Below are 18,778 nucleotides of genomic sequence, written 5' to 3'. Positions count from 1 at the left end.
AGGAAGATTACAAACTTACAGATTATGGAAATTTAATGAATCCCAAACACAAGAAACATGAAGAAGACATTGCCAAGGCACATAATCAAAGGGCTTAAAACCAGTGATAAGGAGAAAAGTCGTTAAAAGTATTAGGGGTGGGGGATGAGGGTGGGGAGGGGAGACCTGTTATGTACAAAAGGACAAAAGTAAGAACCACAGAAGAATTCTGTTTAGAAACAGGGCAAGCAAGAAACAGTGTAGCAGTATCTTTGAAGAACCAAAAGAAAACAGGCTCAATAGACAGGAGTTTGAGCAAACTCCAGGAGATAGTGATGGATGGGCAGCCTGGAATGCTGCCGTCCATGGTGTGGCAAAGCATTGGACACGACTTAGTGGCTCAGTGACAGAACTATATATATATCCAGTGAAATACATTTCAAAAATTAAGGCAAAATAAACATTTAAAGACATATGAAAGAATTCATCACCAGATCTGTACTTCAAAATATTAAAGGAAATCCTTCAGAAGGGGGGAAAGGACACCAGATGAAAATCTGAATTCGGTTCGGTCAAAGGATTGAACAGCACTGGAACTGGTAAATATATGGATAAAAATAAAAGTGACTACAGCTCATTATACCTTCAGAGATCACATGAGAAGACTACCCATTCCATAGCTCAGTTCAGTTTCAGTTCAGTCGCTCAGTTGTGTCTGACTCTTTGCAACCCCATGAATTGCAGCACGCCAGGCCTCCCTGTCCATCACCATCTCCCAGAGTTCACTCAGACTCACATCCATTGAGTCAGTGATGCCATCCAGCCATCTCATCCTCTGTCGTCCCCTTCTCCTCCTGCCCCCAATCCCTCCCAGCATCAGAGTCTTTTCCAATGAGTCAACTCTTCCCATGAGGTGGCCAAAGTACTGGAATTTCAGCTTTAGCATCATTCCTTCCAAAGAAATCCCAGGGCTGATCTTCAGAATGGATTGGTTGGATCTCCTTGCAGTCCAAGGTACTCTCAAGAGTCTTCTCCAACACCACAGTTCAAAAACAGCAATTCTTCGGTGCTCAGCCTTCTTCACAGTCCACCTCTCACATCCATACATGACCACAGGAAAAACCATAGCCTTGACTAAACGGACCTTAGCCGGCAAAGTAATGTCTCTGCTTTTGAATATGCTATCTAGGTTGGTCATAACTTTCCTTCCAAGGAGTAAGCGTCTTTTAATTTCATGGCTGCAGTCACCATCTGCAGTGATTTTGGAGCCCCCCAAAATAAAGTCTGACACTGTTTCCACTGTTTCCCCATCTATTTCCCATGAAGTGATGGGACCAGATGCCATGATCTTCGTTTTCTGAATGTTGAGCTTTAAGCCAACTTTTTCACTCACCACTTTCACTTTCATCAAGAGGCTTTTTAGTTCCTTTTCACTTTCTGCCATGAGGGTGGTGTCATCTGCATATCTGAGGTTATTGATATTTCTCCCGGCAATCTTGATTCCAGCTTGTGCTTCCTCCAGTCCAGCATTTCTCATGATGTACTCTGCATAGAAGTTAAATAAGCAGGGTGACAATATACAGCCTTGACATACTCCTTTTCCTGTTTGGAACCAGTGTGTTTTTCCATGTCCAGTTCTAACTGTTGCTTCCTGACCTGCATACAGATTTCTCAAGAGGCAGGTCAGGTGGTCTGGTACTCCCATCTCAGAACTGCTTAAATAAAGTTTCCTACTGATCCCTGTGCTAGCTCAGCACCTTTTAAAGGCAAATTTGTGAATGATTGGGAAATTATGACATATACTGATGCCATACCAAATCAATGCAAATAAAGCAAATGTCAGTAATTTTTTTTGTACGTTGGTAAGATAACCTGTTTTATTGATTCTTGATGATCTTTTAAAGTTTTAGCTTACTAGTCATCATTTTCACTAGATAATGTTTTTGGAAGAAGAGAAAACAGAAAAGCATATAAGGGAGAGAAGAGAATCATTTGTGATGCAGTCACATAGCAGATTTCATTTTGTGAATTATTTGAAATCCTGTTTTATGACTTTTAACATTTTCTTCTGCTCCTAGGTTATAATGTCTTAAATAAGTAGAATTGATTTGCTTAGCTAGCTTTCCTGAAATTTGTTCTTGAAACCAACGCATTTCTTGATATAAGAGCTCAGATTTTTTTCCTCCTATGTAAATATATATATATATATATATATATAGCCTACCATCTTCCTTTTTATCTCTGGCTTGGCAGTCTTTAAATCTTTCTGTGATCTTAATGAATATCAAACTGTCTGTAAGGTATTTCTTCTGAGATAGTTGATGTAGGTTATTCTTGAGGGCACTGGACTGCTTGAAAATTTTCCAAGTATTTGATGTCCAGTATGCTTACCAAGAGTGAGCCTGACTTGAGGTTCTTGTGTTTCATGGATCTCCCTATCCTCTTTGTTTTATTAATTGTATTGGGGTGGGGGCCACTGCTCAGCTTGTTGGATCTTAGTTTCCTAACCTGGAATCAAACCCAGGCCCCAAACAGCTAAAGCCCCAAATCCAGCCACCCAGTTTCCCTCACAGAAGCAGCTGGTATTGCTGGTTATTTGTGCCTGATTTCAGGATCTGGATATTTATAAGCACATGTATATATTTTCCCTCTAGCCAACACTTGGGTATCAATTACATTCACCCACACAATGGATTGTTACACAGCCATTGAAAATAATGAGGCAGATACATGTGAACTGACTTGGAAAGGTATATGATCAAAGGAAGAAGAAAGGTGCATACCTCTTTCATTTCATTTTTTTTAATGCTTTAAATATAATTTCACTACCATAAGATTCACCCTTTAAAGTGTACAATTTTCTGTGGTTTGATTCCACAACATTTCCATCACGTTAAGAAGAAATCCCATACTCTTCCCATCTAGGTTTTTATAGTCTGTTGTTAAAAACCAATCATGCTACAGTGGATAAGCGTGGAGACTTAGCCCTAGGGAAGTCCCCTGCATTGGATAGTCTTACACACACAGCATTTCACACTTGTGCAAGAATATCTGTAGGACGAGCACCTGGAAATGTTTGCTAGGTGACATGATTCATGCATTTAAAAATTTTAAAGTAGTCGCCCTCTCCAGAGTTTATGCTCTCACTGCTGCTGCTGCTAAGTCACTTCAGTTGTGTCCAACTCTGTGCGACCCCATAGACGGCAGCCCACCAGGCTCCCCCATCCCTGGGATTCTCCAGCAAGAGTAATGCTCTCACTACCAAAGTGTAAAAGTCTCTGTTTCCCATTTCCTGACTAGCATAGTCCTTAATCAAACTTTATCTTTGTCAATCTGACAAATAATCTTATCTCACTGTAATTTTCATTTGCATTTCTCTTATTCTAAGTGAGGGTGATTACTTTTACATGTTTAGGGGTTACTTGTCTTTCCTTTTTTATGGACTGATTTTTCATACCCTTTGGTTTTCTGCAGGGTAGCTGACCTTTTTAAAAATATGAGCTCTTTATGTATTAGGGAGAAAAGCTGCTTTTGATATGAACTGAACGTGTTTTCCTCACTTTTTTTGTTTTTTAATCTTTGTTCATTTTCTTTTATCATGCAGAATTTAAAAAATTTTTGTCATCAAATTTGGCAGACTTCAGCGTCTTGTGACATACTTATCCTTTCCCTACTCCGAGATTATAAAAACAAAATTCTCCCATATGTTTTTCTTAAACTGTAAGTCTCTTCTCCTCCCTTCCCCGCCCCCCACACGTTTAACTCTTAGATCCATCTGGAATTTATTTTTGTGTAAGATAGGAAGTATGGATCCACCTTCTCTTCTCTAGAGGGCTAATGTGTTCTCCCGGTGACTTGAAATGTCAGTTTTACATTGTCTTCTTGGTTAAGAACAGTATGAGCAATTTTAAATACTAGCTTTCACTCTCTAGGAGTGGTAGTCAGGGATTTCCCTGGTGACCCATGCTTAAAACATTGCCTTCTAATGCATGGGGCGCTGATTCAGTCTTGGATCAGGGAACCAAGATCCCACGTGTGGCCAAGAAGTAAAAATACATTAATTTTTTTTAAAAAAAGTGGTAGTCAGGTGTGTCTGGACAGTGCCTTCTGATCTCTTGGGGCGCCTATAGGAACTGCAGTCCCCTTCTCTCCCTGCCAGATCCTACTGCTGCAAACTGCTATCACCCAGGGGATGTGTCTTGCTCTAGTGTGTGTGAAACCAAGAAGTAGTTTGTAACCTCTGATCTAGGGACTTCCCCTTGGAAGAGGGGCGGCCAGAGGCCCATCTTGTGAATCCAGAGTCATTACTTTAATGAGGGCTTCAACGAGAGCCCAGAAGTAATGGGAGAATCTTTCCACGAAAAACAGCTCTTCACTTTGGAGTTAGTTTCTATCCTCAGGTTGACTTTCCGCTTTTGAATCCTAGTCAATTTCTACACATTCACTTTGGTAGATGTACTCTGATGGGGCCATCTGTCCTCCTGGGGAAAGAAATACTGGCTTGGGCTGCGTGTGACTGTGTTTGGGCACCATGTAGAGCTGGGTGTGTAGAGGTAAGAGTCATCTGTTCTAATCTGAAACTGTTTAGTCGAAAAGAGTGTGGCCCTTTAAAAAGTAGAATTCTCAGAGTACCCCTGACTATAAAGGCTTGTGGAATTCTACCGAAGGGGCGCTGGAGGAGAAGGTCTGTCTGGCAGGACTGATGCCCTGAGTAGGGTGGATGTCCCCAACGAGGGTTCTGTCAAGTGTCTGGGCAGCCCACTTGGTTTGGTAGGGGAGGATGTGCAGTGGCTTGTAATTTCATCCCTCTTGTACAATTGCTCTTGTATTGAGTCTACTCGGGGAGTAGCTTGTCACTGAACTGTGGGGTAGCAGATGCTCTCTGTGCTTGAAAGTCTTGGTGGCAGTGACACTTGGGAGGAGCGACTGGTGCTGCCTTCCTGTCTCGGTGTGTGTGCATTAACCCTGGGGCATCTCATGCACTGGAGAAGCTGATACGAGTGTAAAGGGAACCAGGGAAAGACGGGAAAGGGTTCTTCTGCCCTGATGCGAGCTGTTTTTCACATACGTTTAGTTTGTTCTGAAAACAGACACTTAAAAAATGAATTTACAGAGGGTACAGCGGAGCTCCAATTAAATAGTCATATCGAAGTAAAGAAATATATGCATTTTATAGGCTTAATTATACATCATAATTAGCTAATGTAGTCCCTGTGATTGGGATGTCTGGGAGACCAGCCCAGGGAACAGTAATGAGCAACAGCTAATGTGGTTCTGCATGCTAAATGTCAGGATTTAAGGGCAGACCTTCACACAAATTTCTACCATATCTACTTGATGATAGTTTTCCAATTTCTCCTTCCTGTCCCTTTTCACCCCTCAAAAGCCATGTTAGTAAAGTCATCCTAGAATGCCCCTGGGTAACTCAACGTCTGAGTCCTAGACACAGATTTCACTTGGCCCGAGCTCCTCCCACAGTTGTGGCCATGGCTGTTAGCATTGGATAAGCTGTCCACACTGACCTCCTCCTGTCTCTCATCAGCCCTCCTCTCCACCAATGATCCAGAGGGATAATCCACAGCAGCCGAACTCTGTCACCCACCAATGGGGAGGTCCCACATGGGGGGGGATACTTACCCCTTCCAGACCCTTCCTGAGGAAAGCAAGTTTCCCTTCATGTGGCAGGAGTAATTTTTATATTTGTTTGGCCTTGTGACCGATAGGATAGGAAGGTGGGGGCGGGGGGGAGTGGAGAGGAGATGGCAGTTTTAACCAAGAAAAAAAAAAGCCTTAGTAGAAACTCTGCCTTCTTCGGGCGTGTCCCTCTTCTGGGCATCTCTTCAGGATTTCATTCCTCCGTCCAACTGCCGTTCACAACTGCCCTTTCCAACGGCTCCAGAACTCTTGGCCTTGGCATTCCATGATGTAAATTATTCCACGCATGGCTCAAAATGGGTGTGAAGCAATGTTGCCAGGTGTCGGATCACTAGTGTAAGTTTCCCGGATCTCGGGGGAGGGAGGAGAAAGAAAGGGGGAGAACCACTCTTGGAATTTGTACAGTTGTTATTGTTTCAGCCAGAACACAACGATTGTGCTGGCTGAGCTGGATGCTGTCGATGGCTGGGGAGAGAGGGAGCTTTGGGCTTAGAGCTGTGGTGAACTGGGAGTTGAGAGTTTCTACTTTAAAGATTGTAGTGTTAGGATGTACACTGTTTACAACTGAACAGTTGGCATTGCTGCTGCGGAGGGAGGAACTTGGGACCTTCAGTGCAAAGCCTGTCACAGTACTGCCTGGGGCAGCGGTGCCTCTTCTGTCTCAAAAAGTAGGGAGAATTGACTTTTCTGTTTTCCTAAGGATAGCTAAAATATGGCTAGAAATCCAGATTGCTCACCAGGTTTGGAAACATCTAGTCACAAAATTCAAAGACCTCTGTATGCACGGGATTTTTTTAAAAACAAAACTGTGATTGCTCCTCTTGTTCACTATACTTTTTGAGGAAGTTACTGTTCCTGGTTTACTCCCCTTGTGGGGAATTACATGTGAAAGGTTGCTGCCAACCCCCTTAGATTTGTCTGGATTCCTTTTTGACTTGTAAGTTCAGGATTTGTGTTCAATAAAAACAATTTAAATTGAATACTTGATCTCTTGAATGACCACAAAAATTTTAAAAATCACATTCATAATAAACAATTAGCGGGAAATGCACATGAATTACAGTTATTTATCTAGGAAAGTATAAGGTATATTTTTGTGTTGCGTTGATGCTGGTGGCTTTAATCTGCTCTGCTGAAACATGCTTTCTTATTCCTTTTCTTTATAGTTGTCATGGATGATGATGACGACTCGTGTCTCCTTGATCTTATTGGGTAAGACGCTCATTCCGGGATTGGGGTGAATTGAGTGTGTGAGGTCTGCTGTACTGAAACAACCTAATAAGCACATTGAAACCAAGTGGATTTTTTAAATAAAAATTAAATAATCATCATAGGTATAGTAGATATATATAGGTAGAGTAGGTAAGTATAATATACCTACCTATAGGTATATATAGGTATAGTAGGAAGACAGAGTGACATAGATTAACATAGGAGTCATCATTAGGTAATCCTTTGTTACATTTATTTTCTAAGAAATCCTCGGAGGCCGAAATGAGTGCTAGTAGGAAATGGAATGACAGCAAAACAAAACAGATAAAAACTACTAATAGTTTTAAAGCAAGGAGAGGATTTTACTTGAGCTAATATGTCATTTTCTTTTTACCCTAGTAAAAATGACCCTACACATAAGTAATGCATTCATTTGCTGTTGTCTCTGGTTGTTGTTTTCTAGAGACCCACAAGCGTTGAACTATTTTCTACATGGACCTAGTAATAAATCGGTGAGTAATACTCAGGCTGTCACAGTCGTACGTTTTGCTTCTTCTTTTACAGTCTGAGTGATCATTTTTTTGAATTTGTACCTTTACAGAGCAATGAGGACTTGACTAACGCAGGATATTCTGCAGCCAATTCAAATTCGATTTTCGCCAACTCTAGTGTGAGTATTGGAAACTGCAATGATCAGGTGTTTCTGTCTCATTGATGCCTGGTGACTGGAAGCTATAATTGCTTTTGGATCATGATGGGAATCCTCACTTCGTCTTTTGCAGTTGCCACAAGAGGAAAAATCTATTGAATTATGTTGACAGTTTCTACTTTTAACTTAGCCTATTAAGATTTTTACTTTACTATTTTCCGAAGCTTTCAGTTTTCTTTCTAAAATGCCACAGACACATAATCTGAAAAACTTAGAGGCTTTTGAACACTGTTACATAAGCTTTAAGAAAAAATCCTTCTGAATTATGGTTATGTTCTCATCCTTTTCATCTTAAGCGAGGAAGAGATCATAGTAACTGACACCTATTAACCACTCAGTATGTTCTTGGCACTAAGAGCTTAAAAAATATCAACCGCACTAACCCTTACAATAATTCCATGAAGTATAGCAGGTTCTATTAGTATCCATATTTGAAGATGAGGGAACTGAAGATCGGTACTTACCAAGTATTACACAGCCAGGAGTTGCAGAGCTTGGAATTGAACCCAGGCCACCAGGTTCCAGGGTGTAGGTCCTTAAACTCTAGGAGCATCTAGATAAGAAATCTGACCTGGGGGACAGGGGAGTCCTGCCTGGAAACTATATCCGGATGGCTGTGTTTAAGCCCATGTTACTTTAATCTCTTAACTGCTTTGTTCTCCATGGATGATAGCCCAGAGTCCCACTGCCCAAGTTTGAATCCTTGCTCTGCCACTTTCTAGCTCTGTAACCTTGCTAATATCACTAAATCTCTATGAGGCTCAGGTTCTTTATTTGTAAATCCAGGAGAATGATAGCTCTACCTCACAGGCTGGTTAAGATGAATGGAACTAGTCCATTGGCACACTGTTCGGTTAATGTCAACTTATCGTTGTCATCAGGGTCTTTATTTTCTTCATCCATAATATGGAGTACCATTGGAGTAGCATTTAGAAAGTTCTTAGGAATGTACAATTCTTTAACGTATTTGAGTGTGTACAAAGTATGTCAGATCATAACATGTAAGACTCCTCCACATGCTAGGGGTGGCTTTAAAGTCACAACACTATCTCCTGTAAGGCTTGTGAATCAGTAGCAATTCTGAAATTCATTCTGCATTGGCAATAACTGCATGCATGCCTATAACCCATAAAGAAGGTATTTAGCCTGTTTCCCGACACTACTGATGTTTACTCACCAGCTCTCCCCCTTCCATGTGAGTATGATTCTAACTCTTCAGGCTGCTTCATTCAGGGTGTATTTGGGGGGGGACTTGAATTATGTCATGGCAGTAGAAATATTTTAAACACTTTGATAACTATGAACTTTTAAACCCATGGTCTGTTAGTTTGTGCACTGTGAAAACATTACTGTGTATCACCACTCAGGAGATAATCCACTGTTGCCTTGACCTTTCTCTGCAGAAACAAGCAAACACACCTCCTTGGTTTCAGTGGCTTTCCCCCACTTCCTTTCAAATGACTTCAAGTTCTAATTGGGTGTCAGGTGAACTAGTCTTGCTTTTCTACCTCGTTCTCCCCATCTTCTAGCCCCCAGAACACCATACCTTACTAGCCTATGGCTGAGAATTTCTAGGGTTTTGAAAACTGGACTGTTCATTCTTCTTTTTTTTTTTTTCAGTCATACTGTGCGGCTTGCAGGATCTTAGTTCCCCAGCCAGGGATTGAACCCAGGTCCTGGCAGTGAAAATACCAAGTCCTAACTGCTGGACCACCAAGGAATCCCTGGACTGTTTATTCTTGCTTGATCTATTTTTAAATGTTTTTCTTCACCTTTAAAAAATTTTAATTATGTTACTATATATATATATATATATATATATATATATATATATATATAACAAGTTTACCACCCTAACCATTTTTAAGTGTACAGTTTGGTAGTGTAAAGTATATTCACATTGCCTTTACCTTGTGTTAGATAACTATTGATTTCATTTTTTTTCTTTTGTAATCCTGTCGTATCCCATGATAAACTTCTGGCCCAGTGGAGTGTCTCTGACTTAACAGTAACTGTGTTCAGTTCTCTGCATATGCCTGTCTTGTTGTCTCTGATTGGAATGCCCAGACCTTAAGGACTCATTACAGACAGATAGTAACGCACAACTGAGCGCTTGACAAACGGTGACCAGCTTTTACTCTTGAATAGGACACTGATGCAGTTTTTACAGCATCATAATGAGCTGATTACTTCTAAGAAACCAAATGCCCATTCACTCATTTCCCACGGGAAGCTTCTTTTCATCCAGACTGATCTTGCCTGGATTGGGACAGGTTAGAACTAGGGGAGTTCTGAGAAACCTTGAAAGTCAAGGCTGAATCTGGGATACCGTCTGGACATCTAGTAGAACCACACTCAGAACTCGCAAAATTCACGTCTCCTCCTGTGGTACAAAGAACTAGACACTGCTGTCTCCTGGATATACACATACCCTAGGCTGAGTCCCATTCAAGCTTTGGACTTGGGAACAATCCTGAAAATAATGTCTGTGCCACTGTCTCAAAGAATAAAGCTACCCAGGTAGCCATGAGTATGTTTGCATTATTGATCTGTTCCCTATAAAATAATTTACCAAAAAAAAATTGAAAATAAAAATAAAATAATTTACCACAGCAATGAATGCTTATACTTAGCAAAAAACAAAAACAAAAACTTAAACATCATTACTAAGGAAATCAAGTATCAGAATAAGATGAGCAGTTTGGAGAGTTGAGTCTAAAAAGCAGACTGTTATGCTTTATTCATATTCAAAAGTGAGATTCGTTTTTTGTTTAAGAATCTCTTTCAGAGGTGAGATACGCCGTGTAACCTCCCGCTTATTTTTTTAGAATGCTGATCCTAAGTCAGCCCTCAAAGCTGTAAGCAGCCAGCTTGGAGAAGGGCCCAGTGATGGACTGCCACTTTCAAGTAGCCTTCAGTTTCTCGAAGATGAACTTGAGTCTTCTCCTCTTCCTGATCTCAGTGAGGACCAACCTTTCGACATTCTTCAGAAATCCTTGCAGGAGGCCAATATCACTGAACAGACATTGGCAGAAGAGGCATATCTGGACGCCAGTATAGGTTCAAGCCAACAGTTTGCACAAGCTCAGCTTCATCCCTCTTCATCAGCATCGTTTACTCAGGCTTCTAATGTTTCTAATTACTCAGGTCAGACACTGCAGCCTATAGGGGTGACTCATGTGCCTGTTGGCACGTCGTTTGCAAGCAATACGGTGGGCGTGCACCATGGCTTTATGCACCACGTGGGGATCAGTGTGCCCAGCCAGCATTTGTCTAATAGCAGCCAGATTAGTGGTTCTGGACAAATACAGTTAATTGGGTCATTTGGTAATCAACCTTCCATGATGACTATTAATAACCTAGATGGATCACAAATTATACTAAAGGGTAGTGGGCAGCAAGCCCCCTCAAATGTGAGTGGAGGGCTTCTTGTTCACAGACAGACTCCTAATGGCAACTCCTTGTTTGGGAACTCCAGTTCCAGCCCAGTAGCACAGCCTGTTACTGTTCCGTTTAACAGCACAAATTTCCAAACATCTTTACCTGTGCATAACATCATCATACAAAGGGGTCTTGCACCAAATTCAAATAAAGTCCCGGTTAATATCCAGCCAAAGCCTATCCAGATGGGTCAGCAAAACACATACAACGTGAACAACTTGGGAATACAGCAGCACCACGTTCAGCAAGGGGTCTCGTTCGCCTCTGCAGGCTCACCCCAGGGCTCCGTGGTTGGTCCGCACATGTCCGTGAACATCGTAAACCAGCAGAACACAAGGAAGCCCGCCACCTCGCAGGCTGTGAGCAGTGCCGGGGGCAGTATCGTCATCCATTCTCCCATGGGCCAGCCTCACCCACCCCAGAGTCAGTTCCTCATACCTACAAGCCTTTCTGTCAGTTCCAACTCGGTACACCACGTCCAGACCATCAATGGGCAGCTTCTTCAGACTCAGCCCTCTCAGCTCATTTCTGGCCAGGTGGCCTCAGAGCATGTCATGTTGAACAGAAACTCTTCCAGCATGCTCAGGACCAACCAACCATATTCTGGACAGATGCTGAACAACCAGAATGCCGCCGTCCAGTTAGTGTCTGGGCAGACATTCGCCGCCTCTGGAAGCCCAGTGATTGTCAACCACGCCTCTCCTCAGATCGTCGGTGGACAGGTGCCTTTGCAGCAGGCATCACCCACCGTCTTGCACCTGTCCCCTGGGCAGAGCAGCGTCTCCCAAGGAAGACCTGGCTTCACCACCATGCCCTCGGTGACAAGCATGGCAGGACCTAGTCGGTTCCCTGGCGTCAGTTCGTCCAGCACTGCCCATCCTAGTCTTGGGTCTGCGGTTCAGTCTGCTGCATCAGGATCAAACTTTACAGGAGATCAGCTGACCCAGCCAAACAGGACTCCAGGACCGGTCAGTGTGTCCCATCGTCTTCCAGTTCCTTCCTCCAAGTCTACCAGCGCCTTCAGCAACACACCTGGAGTGGGAAGCCAGCAGCAGCTCTTCTGTCAGGTAACGAATGCTTGGGTGATTGCCGAAGGCAAGAATGGAATATGTGTTTGTGAAGAATATGATTTTCATCCTAGGGTCCCAATTTGTTATCTTAAGATGTTCAGCTTACGATTGATTGCCTTTTTTCTTCTTAGTTAAAATGTTCTATCCCACATAGCATTGTGGTTTAGGGTGGAGACTTCATGGATTTGACTCCATGGGAACAAGTCTCACCTTAACTAACCTCTCTAGACTTAAGTTTTTCCATCTGTATAATAGACTTTATATTAATAATACTACCATCCCACATAGTTATTGAAAAAGTTAAATGAGATAATCTGTATAAAGTGCTTAGCATGGTCCCTGGCAAATGGCAAATACTCAGTGTGTGCTTGGCTCATTGTGTCCAACTGTTTGCACCCCGGACTGTTAGCCAGCCAGGTTCCTCTGTCCATGGGATTTTTCAGGCCAGAATACTGGAGTGGGTTGTCATTTTCCTCCTCCAGGGGATCAAAGAGCCAATATTAATACATATACTTGATGGAATGTGTTATAGGCATTTAAAAGGAAAGATTATTTCAGATTATTTACTTACATCATGGGACTTCCCTGGTAGATCAGACAGTAAAGAATCTTCCTGCAGTGTGGGAGACCCGGGGTCAGTCCCTGGGTTGGGAAAATCTGCTGGAGAAGGGAATGGCAACCCACTCCAGTATTCTTGCCTGGAGAATTCTATGGGCAGAGAAGCCTGTCAGGTTACAGTCCATGGGGTCGCAAAGAGTCAGACATGAGTGAGTGACTAACACTTTGGCTTCACTCTCACTTGCATCATATAGAAGCCATTAGGTCCTATGACTATGGACTGGGTAGAGAAGTCGTGGCTGTTTCCTGGGTGCCAACTGGAAAGGCTCAGGGACCCACTGAGACTCAGCAGTGGGTAACTGGCCTGCACAGAGGGAAGGATCCAGGGCACTGGATTGGACCAGGTACCTGAACCTGTTCTTACCAGGCTGCTGTGCAGGTGGATGACCAGGCAGTCGGTTACACCATGTGAGATGATGTTCCCGAAAAGCATTTCAAACATTTGTCAGCGGTGGTCCCTCACCCCATCTGCCAGTCCTTGAACTCCTATGGCTTTTGGCTCTCGCACATTCTAAGAATGTTCTGTAGCCCCAGGTCCATACCCCACCTGCCCCCTGTGGTATGCCCTCTCAACTCCTCCATTTTCCCTGCCTTTCTCCTCCACATTTAGAACTCAAAAACTTCTCTCTACCACGTAGATCAATATTTTTTAAACTGTATACCTTTGACTTAGTAATTCCATTAATCCTCAGGAAACAAAGATTATTTATGATTAAGGATGTTCAGTGTACACTTTTGGTATCAAAACTGTTTGTGTGTTTTGTTGGTTAAATTTTATTTACATTTATTTGGCTGTCCCACGTCTTAATTGTGGCATGCCAGATCTTCGATCTTAGTTGTGACATGTGGGATCTAGCTCCCCTGCATTGGGAGCGAGGAATATTAGTCACTGAACTACCAGGGAAGTCCCTCTGTATGTTTTGGAATAATGTCAGACTTATAGAAAAACTAGAGTTGTAAGAAGAGTGTAAAGAATTTTCGTGTACCCTTCAGCAAGATTCTCCAAATGTTAACTTTTTACCCCATTTGTTTTATTCTTCTCTCTCTCTGTTTCACACACACACATACACAAACACACACATATAGTTTTGAAGAGTAAATTGCAGGCATGATGCCTCATGACCCCTACATACTTCAGTCTTAACAGGTTTATTTCTTGAAGTCAGGGGCATTCCGCTACATAACCGCAGTACTGTTATCAAAACCAAGAAGTCAGCATTATTACAATATTACTATTAAATCTATAGACTTTATTCTGTGTAGTTCATTTTCCCAATAATGTCCCTTATGGCAAGAGAGAATAAAATATGTTTTGTTTTGTTTTTATGGTCCAGGATCCAACCTAGGATCACTGCCTAATTCTGTTGTCATGTCTTTAAATCTGAAACAGTTTCTTCATCTTTTATGACCTTGACTTTTTGAAGAGTACAAATCAGTTATGTTATTGAGTGTCCCTCAATTAGAGTTTCTCTAATGTTTCCTCATGATGAAATTCAGGTTATACATTTTTGGTGGCCTTCCCTGGTGGCTTAGCAGTAAAGAATCTGCCTGCCAATGTAGTAGATGTGGGTTTGATCCCTGGTTCAGGAAGATCCCCTGGAGAAGGAAACAGCAACCCACTCTGGTACACTTGCCTGGGAAATCGCATGGACAGAGGAGGCTGGTGGATTATAGTATATGGGGTCGCAAAGAGTCAGACTCAACTGAACAACTAAACAAGAACACATTTTTGATAGGATTGCCACAGAAGTGGTATGTGGGTCCTCGTGAAGTGGACTTGTCCCATTCCTGGTGATGTTAACTTTGAGCGCTTGCTTAAGGTGGGGTCTGCTTCATGTGGTTTCTGACGTGTCATTAACAAGCTTCTTCGGGGAGCTACATTGAGATTATGTAGATATCGTTTCTTTCCAAACTTGAACAAACTAGTTTAAGCTTTCATTGAAAATTCCCAGCGGAATTAGTTATTACTCATTCAGCTGTTACTGTGAAGGTCACCACATAGAGACTTTCTAATTCCATCAAGTTTATTCTATCTTAATTGTTAGCATTCTGCTCTAAGGAAGAGCTTTCCTGTTTCTCCCTTTTACTTCTATCAGTATAGACTCATAGATTCTTACCTTATTTAATGGATTAAAAATTGTTGCAATCATTTATTTTGATGCTCAAATTGATTTTTTGTTTGTTTGCTTATTTTTAATTTTTATTTTTACTTTATTTTACTTTACAATACTGTATTGGTTTTGCCTTACATTGACATGAATCCACCATGGGTGTACATGAGTTCCCAAACATGAACCCCTCTCCCACCTCCCGCCCCATATCATCTCTCTGGATTATCTCCGTGCATCAAATTGATTTTTTAAAATTATTTTTTAACATTAAACTTGAGATCATGTGCTCTTTTTTAAAAAAATTTCACTTTGATGCTTAGGTTTGTTGGGATTTATATGTTTATTTAATTTTTTGGGTGCATGGCATGTGGGATCTTAGTTCCCTGACCAGGGGTTAAACCTACATCCCCTGCTTTGGCAGCACAGAGTCATAACTACTGGACCACCAGGAAGGTTCCACTCAAGCTGATTTGATGGCCATTGAGCTCCCCTCCAAATTGGCTGCTGGTCCCTCTGACATGTTTCCACTGTGCTTTGAGCACTGCCTTTTAATTTCTGGGAAAACACGATGTTCCATGTTCCTCTTTCACTTTCCTGCCCCTGCCCTGGAATTCAGCCATTTTAGGAGCCTTGCTCTTTCTACTGGAGAACAATACTTAGAAGCCAAGATCTGAGCACTACATATTCATTGCTTCTGACGTTGTCACAACTGGGACTTATACATATTTACACATACACAACATCTGTAGCTGTCTATTATCTATATATCTATATTAAAAACAGTGAGTTCATATTGATACTTCAATTCTAATCCAGGACCACCAGATTCGTTATTCAAGTCTCCTTTTCCATATTTATCACTCCCTTTTCTAATAGTGAAAAAGCCTGCCCCATAATATGTTTGCTTATTTGCCCAATCCTAGAATACATAGAAAATAGTTTTAGAATCACTAATTCATGGGCTTCCCTGGTGTCTCAGAGGGTAAAGCGTCTGCCTGCAATGCAGGAAACCTGGGTTCGATCCCTGGGTTGGGAAGATCCCTGGAGAAGGGAAAGGCTACCCACTCCTGTATTCTGGACCGGAGAATTCCATGGACTATATAGTCCACGGGGTCGCAAAGAGTCAAACACAACAGAGTGAATTTCACTTACAAAATCATTTTAAGTGTACATTTAAACATGAAATATTTAAAATGTACATTTAACTGTAAAATAGTTAATAAGCAATTTGCTTTCTCTTTTAGAAAAATGATGAAAGACAATATGGTGAACTAGAAAATAGAAAACCCTCTTGCTGAAAAAAAAAAAAGAAAGAAAACCCTCTTGCTTACCAAACACTCAGAAACTTGATTAAAAGGAAATGTACTACTCCATTAACAGCAGTTCCTTGGGTGGTGGAATTACAGATACTCTGTTTTCTTCTAATTAAAAAAATGTACCCACTTAGAGGAGGTGATACCTGGAAAGCGTTTATCCACATATTGATGCATTTTTTTAAAAAGTAAAACTTCCCATTGGTATAAATTAGAAACAGTTCCAAAATAGCTTAGAATGAAGAGTAAACCCTCCCCTTGCAGGTTTCCCTACCAGAGGCCACCAGTGTTTCTGAGTTCTTTCTCTTTCTCTTCCCCCAGACATCCTTTGCATATCCAGCACACGTCACATATACACTTAACTCTGCAACACACCGTACCCGTTTCCATACCCATTTTTACTTAATTAGATAATTTGAGGATCTCATGATATCTGTATATATTGGTCTACTTTATGTTTATTATAATTAATTATACATAATCAGCCACAGCATGGTTATTTCCTTTCTTTTTCATTTTTTTCAATAACGCTTCAATGAAGGGGGGGAAAAAATCTCTCTCTCTAACTCCCCAAAGTTTCAATTATCCAAAGGTAACAAGAAGCATATTCCGGCAGCTCCAAAGTAATTTTTTGTGACTTTTAATCTCAAAGAATATTGGGAACTAAATCTTGCATTATACCCCATGTGTTCTGCTCTAGGTTTTCCAGAACAATTAAAATATCAGGTATTTTGGAATAAGGAGGACATAACCTCAGAGGCTGCACAAGCTGGAAAAGTAGTGTTGAGGTGCCATCTAACATTTACACTCCCAGGAAATCCAGAAGCAGAGTGACTCTTTTCACTTTATAATTTCTGTATAAATTACCTTATAGAACATTGTAAGGAACAAAAATACCATTATCAAGGGCCTTCAATGTTTATCTACTTGGGGAAATTTCATTTAGCAAGTTTTGATACTATAAAGCGTTAATATTAAACGAGTTTTAAATATAAACTGTATTTATTTTTGCCATCGATAATACGCTTATTTGGTTCAAAATTCAAAAGATACAGAAGGTTGTATACTACAGTGAAAAATTTCCTTCCTCCTCTCGCCAGCCACCCAGTTGCCTCTAGTTGAACCAGCTTCTTAAAGAGTGAACTTAAGTCCCCGCCTCACCTTTTCTTTTATGAAAAGTTTCAGAACCACAGAAAAGTTGGGAGAGTACAGTGAACCTCTTCAGTGAGATCCACTACTTGTTTATGTTTTGCGGCGTTTGTTCTGTTTGTGTCTGGATGTCTCCCGTTCTCTCTCCAAACACAGACACACACACACTGTCCTCTGAAATATTTGAAAGTAAGTTGCAAAATGGCATGAACCTTGACTGCTAAATTCTTTAGCAAGTATCTCCCAAAAACAAAGACTCTCTTCAACACAACCTCAGTATCACTATCATGCCCAGGAAATGTAACATTTGTATAATAACATTATATCAGATTTCTTCCTGTTGAGCCAGTAACACCCTTTGTAACAATGCCTCACTCCGGAAAGCACTTATCACTTCCTGTCACGTCTCTTTAGGCTACAGCAGCCTGGATCAGTTGTTTCGCTGGGGGCCCTCAGTGCCTTGACTGTCTCCTCGTTGGTTAGACTCGGGCTGAGTGGCTGGCATACAATGTTTGTTTGTCCCTTTGTGGGTGATCACTTGGTTCCCGTGGCCCCCCTGGCCGGGTTTCTCCTCGAGGTATTCAAAAGTATCTTATTCCAGTACAAGGAAGACATAATCTTTGGGACGGTGTTTTGGGACTATGTGACCCTCTTGTTTCTCAGCCTTTGACCATTGACTTCACTGATACATATTTACATTAGCGATTGTAAAATGATTTTCTAATTATCCTATCTACTGTTAGTGATTGAGATTTTTCCAAAAAAGAGAGCTTTTCTTCTTCTCACATTGTGTATATTTATGTGTGCTGCTGCTGCTGCTGCTAAGTCTCTTCAGTCGTGTCCGACTCTGTGCGACCCCATAGACGGCAGCCCACCAGGCTCCCCCGTCCCTGGGATTCTCCAGCCAAGAACACTGGAGTGGGTTGCCATTTCCTTTTCCAGTGCACGAAAGTGAAAAGTGAAAGTGAAGTTGCTCAGTAGTGTCCGAATCCTAGCAACCCCATGGACTGCAGGCCACCAGGCTCCTCCGTCCATGGGATTTTCCAGGCAAGAGTACTGGAATGGGCTGCCATTGCCGTCTCTGGTATATATGTGTATGTGTGTATATGACACTATGAAATCATAGTTGTTTTTTTTCTTTTTAATTTATTTAATTGGCTATGCCAGGTCTTAGTTGCAGCATGTGGGACCTAGTTCCCTGACCAGGGATTGAACCCAGGGCCCGCTACAATGGCAGTGTGGAGTCTTAGCCACTGGACCACCAGGGAAGTCCTGACATCATAGTTTGTTTTTTCATTCATTTTAAAACTACTTATTATAGAGAATTTTATTTATTTGCTTATTTACTTTGGCTGCATCAGGTCTTCATTGCGGCATGCAGGATCTTTATTGCATCATGTGGGATCTATCGTTGCCATGCACCGACTCAGTTGTAGTGTACAGGGTCAGTAGTTGTGGCCCGTGGGCTTAGTTGCTTCACGGCATATGAGATCTTAGTTTCCCAACCAGGATTTGAACCCA

The 18,778-nt window shown here is 41.7% G+C and overlaps 1 protein-coding gene across 2 annotated transcripts in view; it reads left to right on the top strand.

The window, feature by feature from the left end:
* Positions 1 to 18,778, top strand: part of BICRAL (BRD4 interacting chromatin remodeling complex associated protein like) — a 78,716-nt gene that overhangs the window by 37,344 nt on the left and 22,594 nt on the right. The window contains exons 1-5 of one of the 2 annotated variants that reach the window (XM_040249672.1): positions 3,777 to 5,970; positions 6,801 to 6,846; positions 7,310 to 7,358; positions 7,448 to 7,516; positions 10,384 to 12,063. In XM_040249672.1, coding sequence (XP_040105606.1) covers positions 6,806 to 6,846; positions 7,310 to 7,358; positions 7,448 to 7,516; positions 10,384 to 12,063 — 1,839 coding nt within the window. In that variant the 5' untranslated portion in view covers positions 3,777 to 5,970; positions 6,801 to 6,805. Of the gene's footprint in view, positions 1 to 3,776; positions 5,971 to 6,800; positions 6,847 to 7,309; positions 7,359 to 7,447; positions 7,517 to 10,383; positions 12,064 to 18,778 lie in introns of those variants that run through there. The other variant, XM_040249671.1, reaches the window with a different exon arrangement.

Source organism: Oryx dammah, unplaced genomic scaffold (genome assembly GCF_014754425.2).
Source record: "Oryx dammah isolate SB20612 unplaced genomic scaffold, SCBI_Odam_1.1 HiC_scaffold_11, whole genome shotgun sequence".
NCBI classification, from domain to species: domain Eukaryota; kingdom Metazoa; phylum Chordata; class Mammalia; order Artiodactyla; family Bovidae; genus Oryx; species Oryx dammah.
This window is presented reverse-complemented; position numbering and strand designations above follow the sequence as displayed.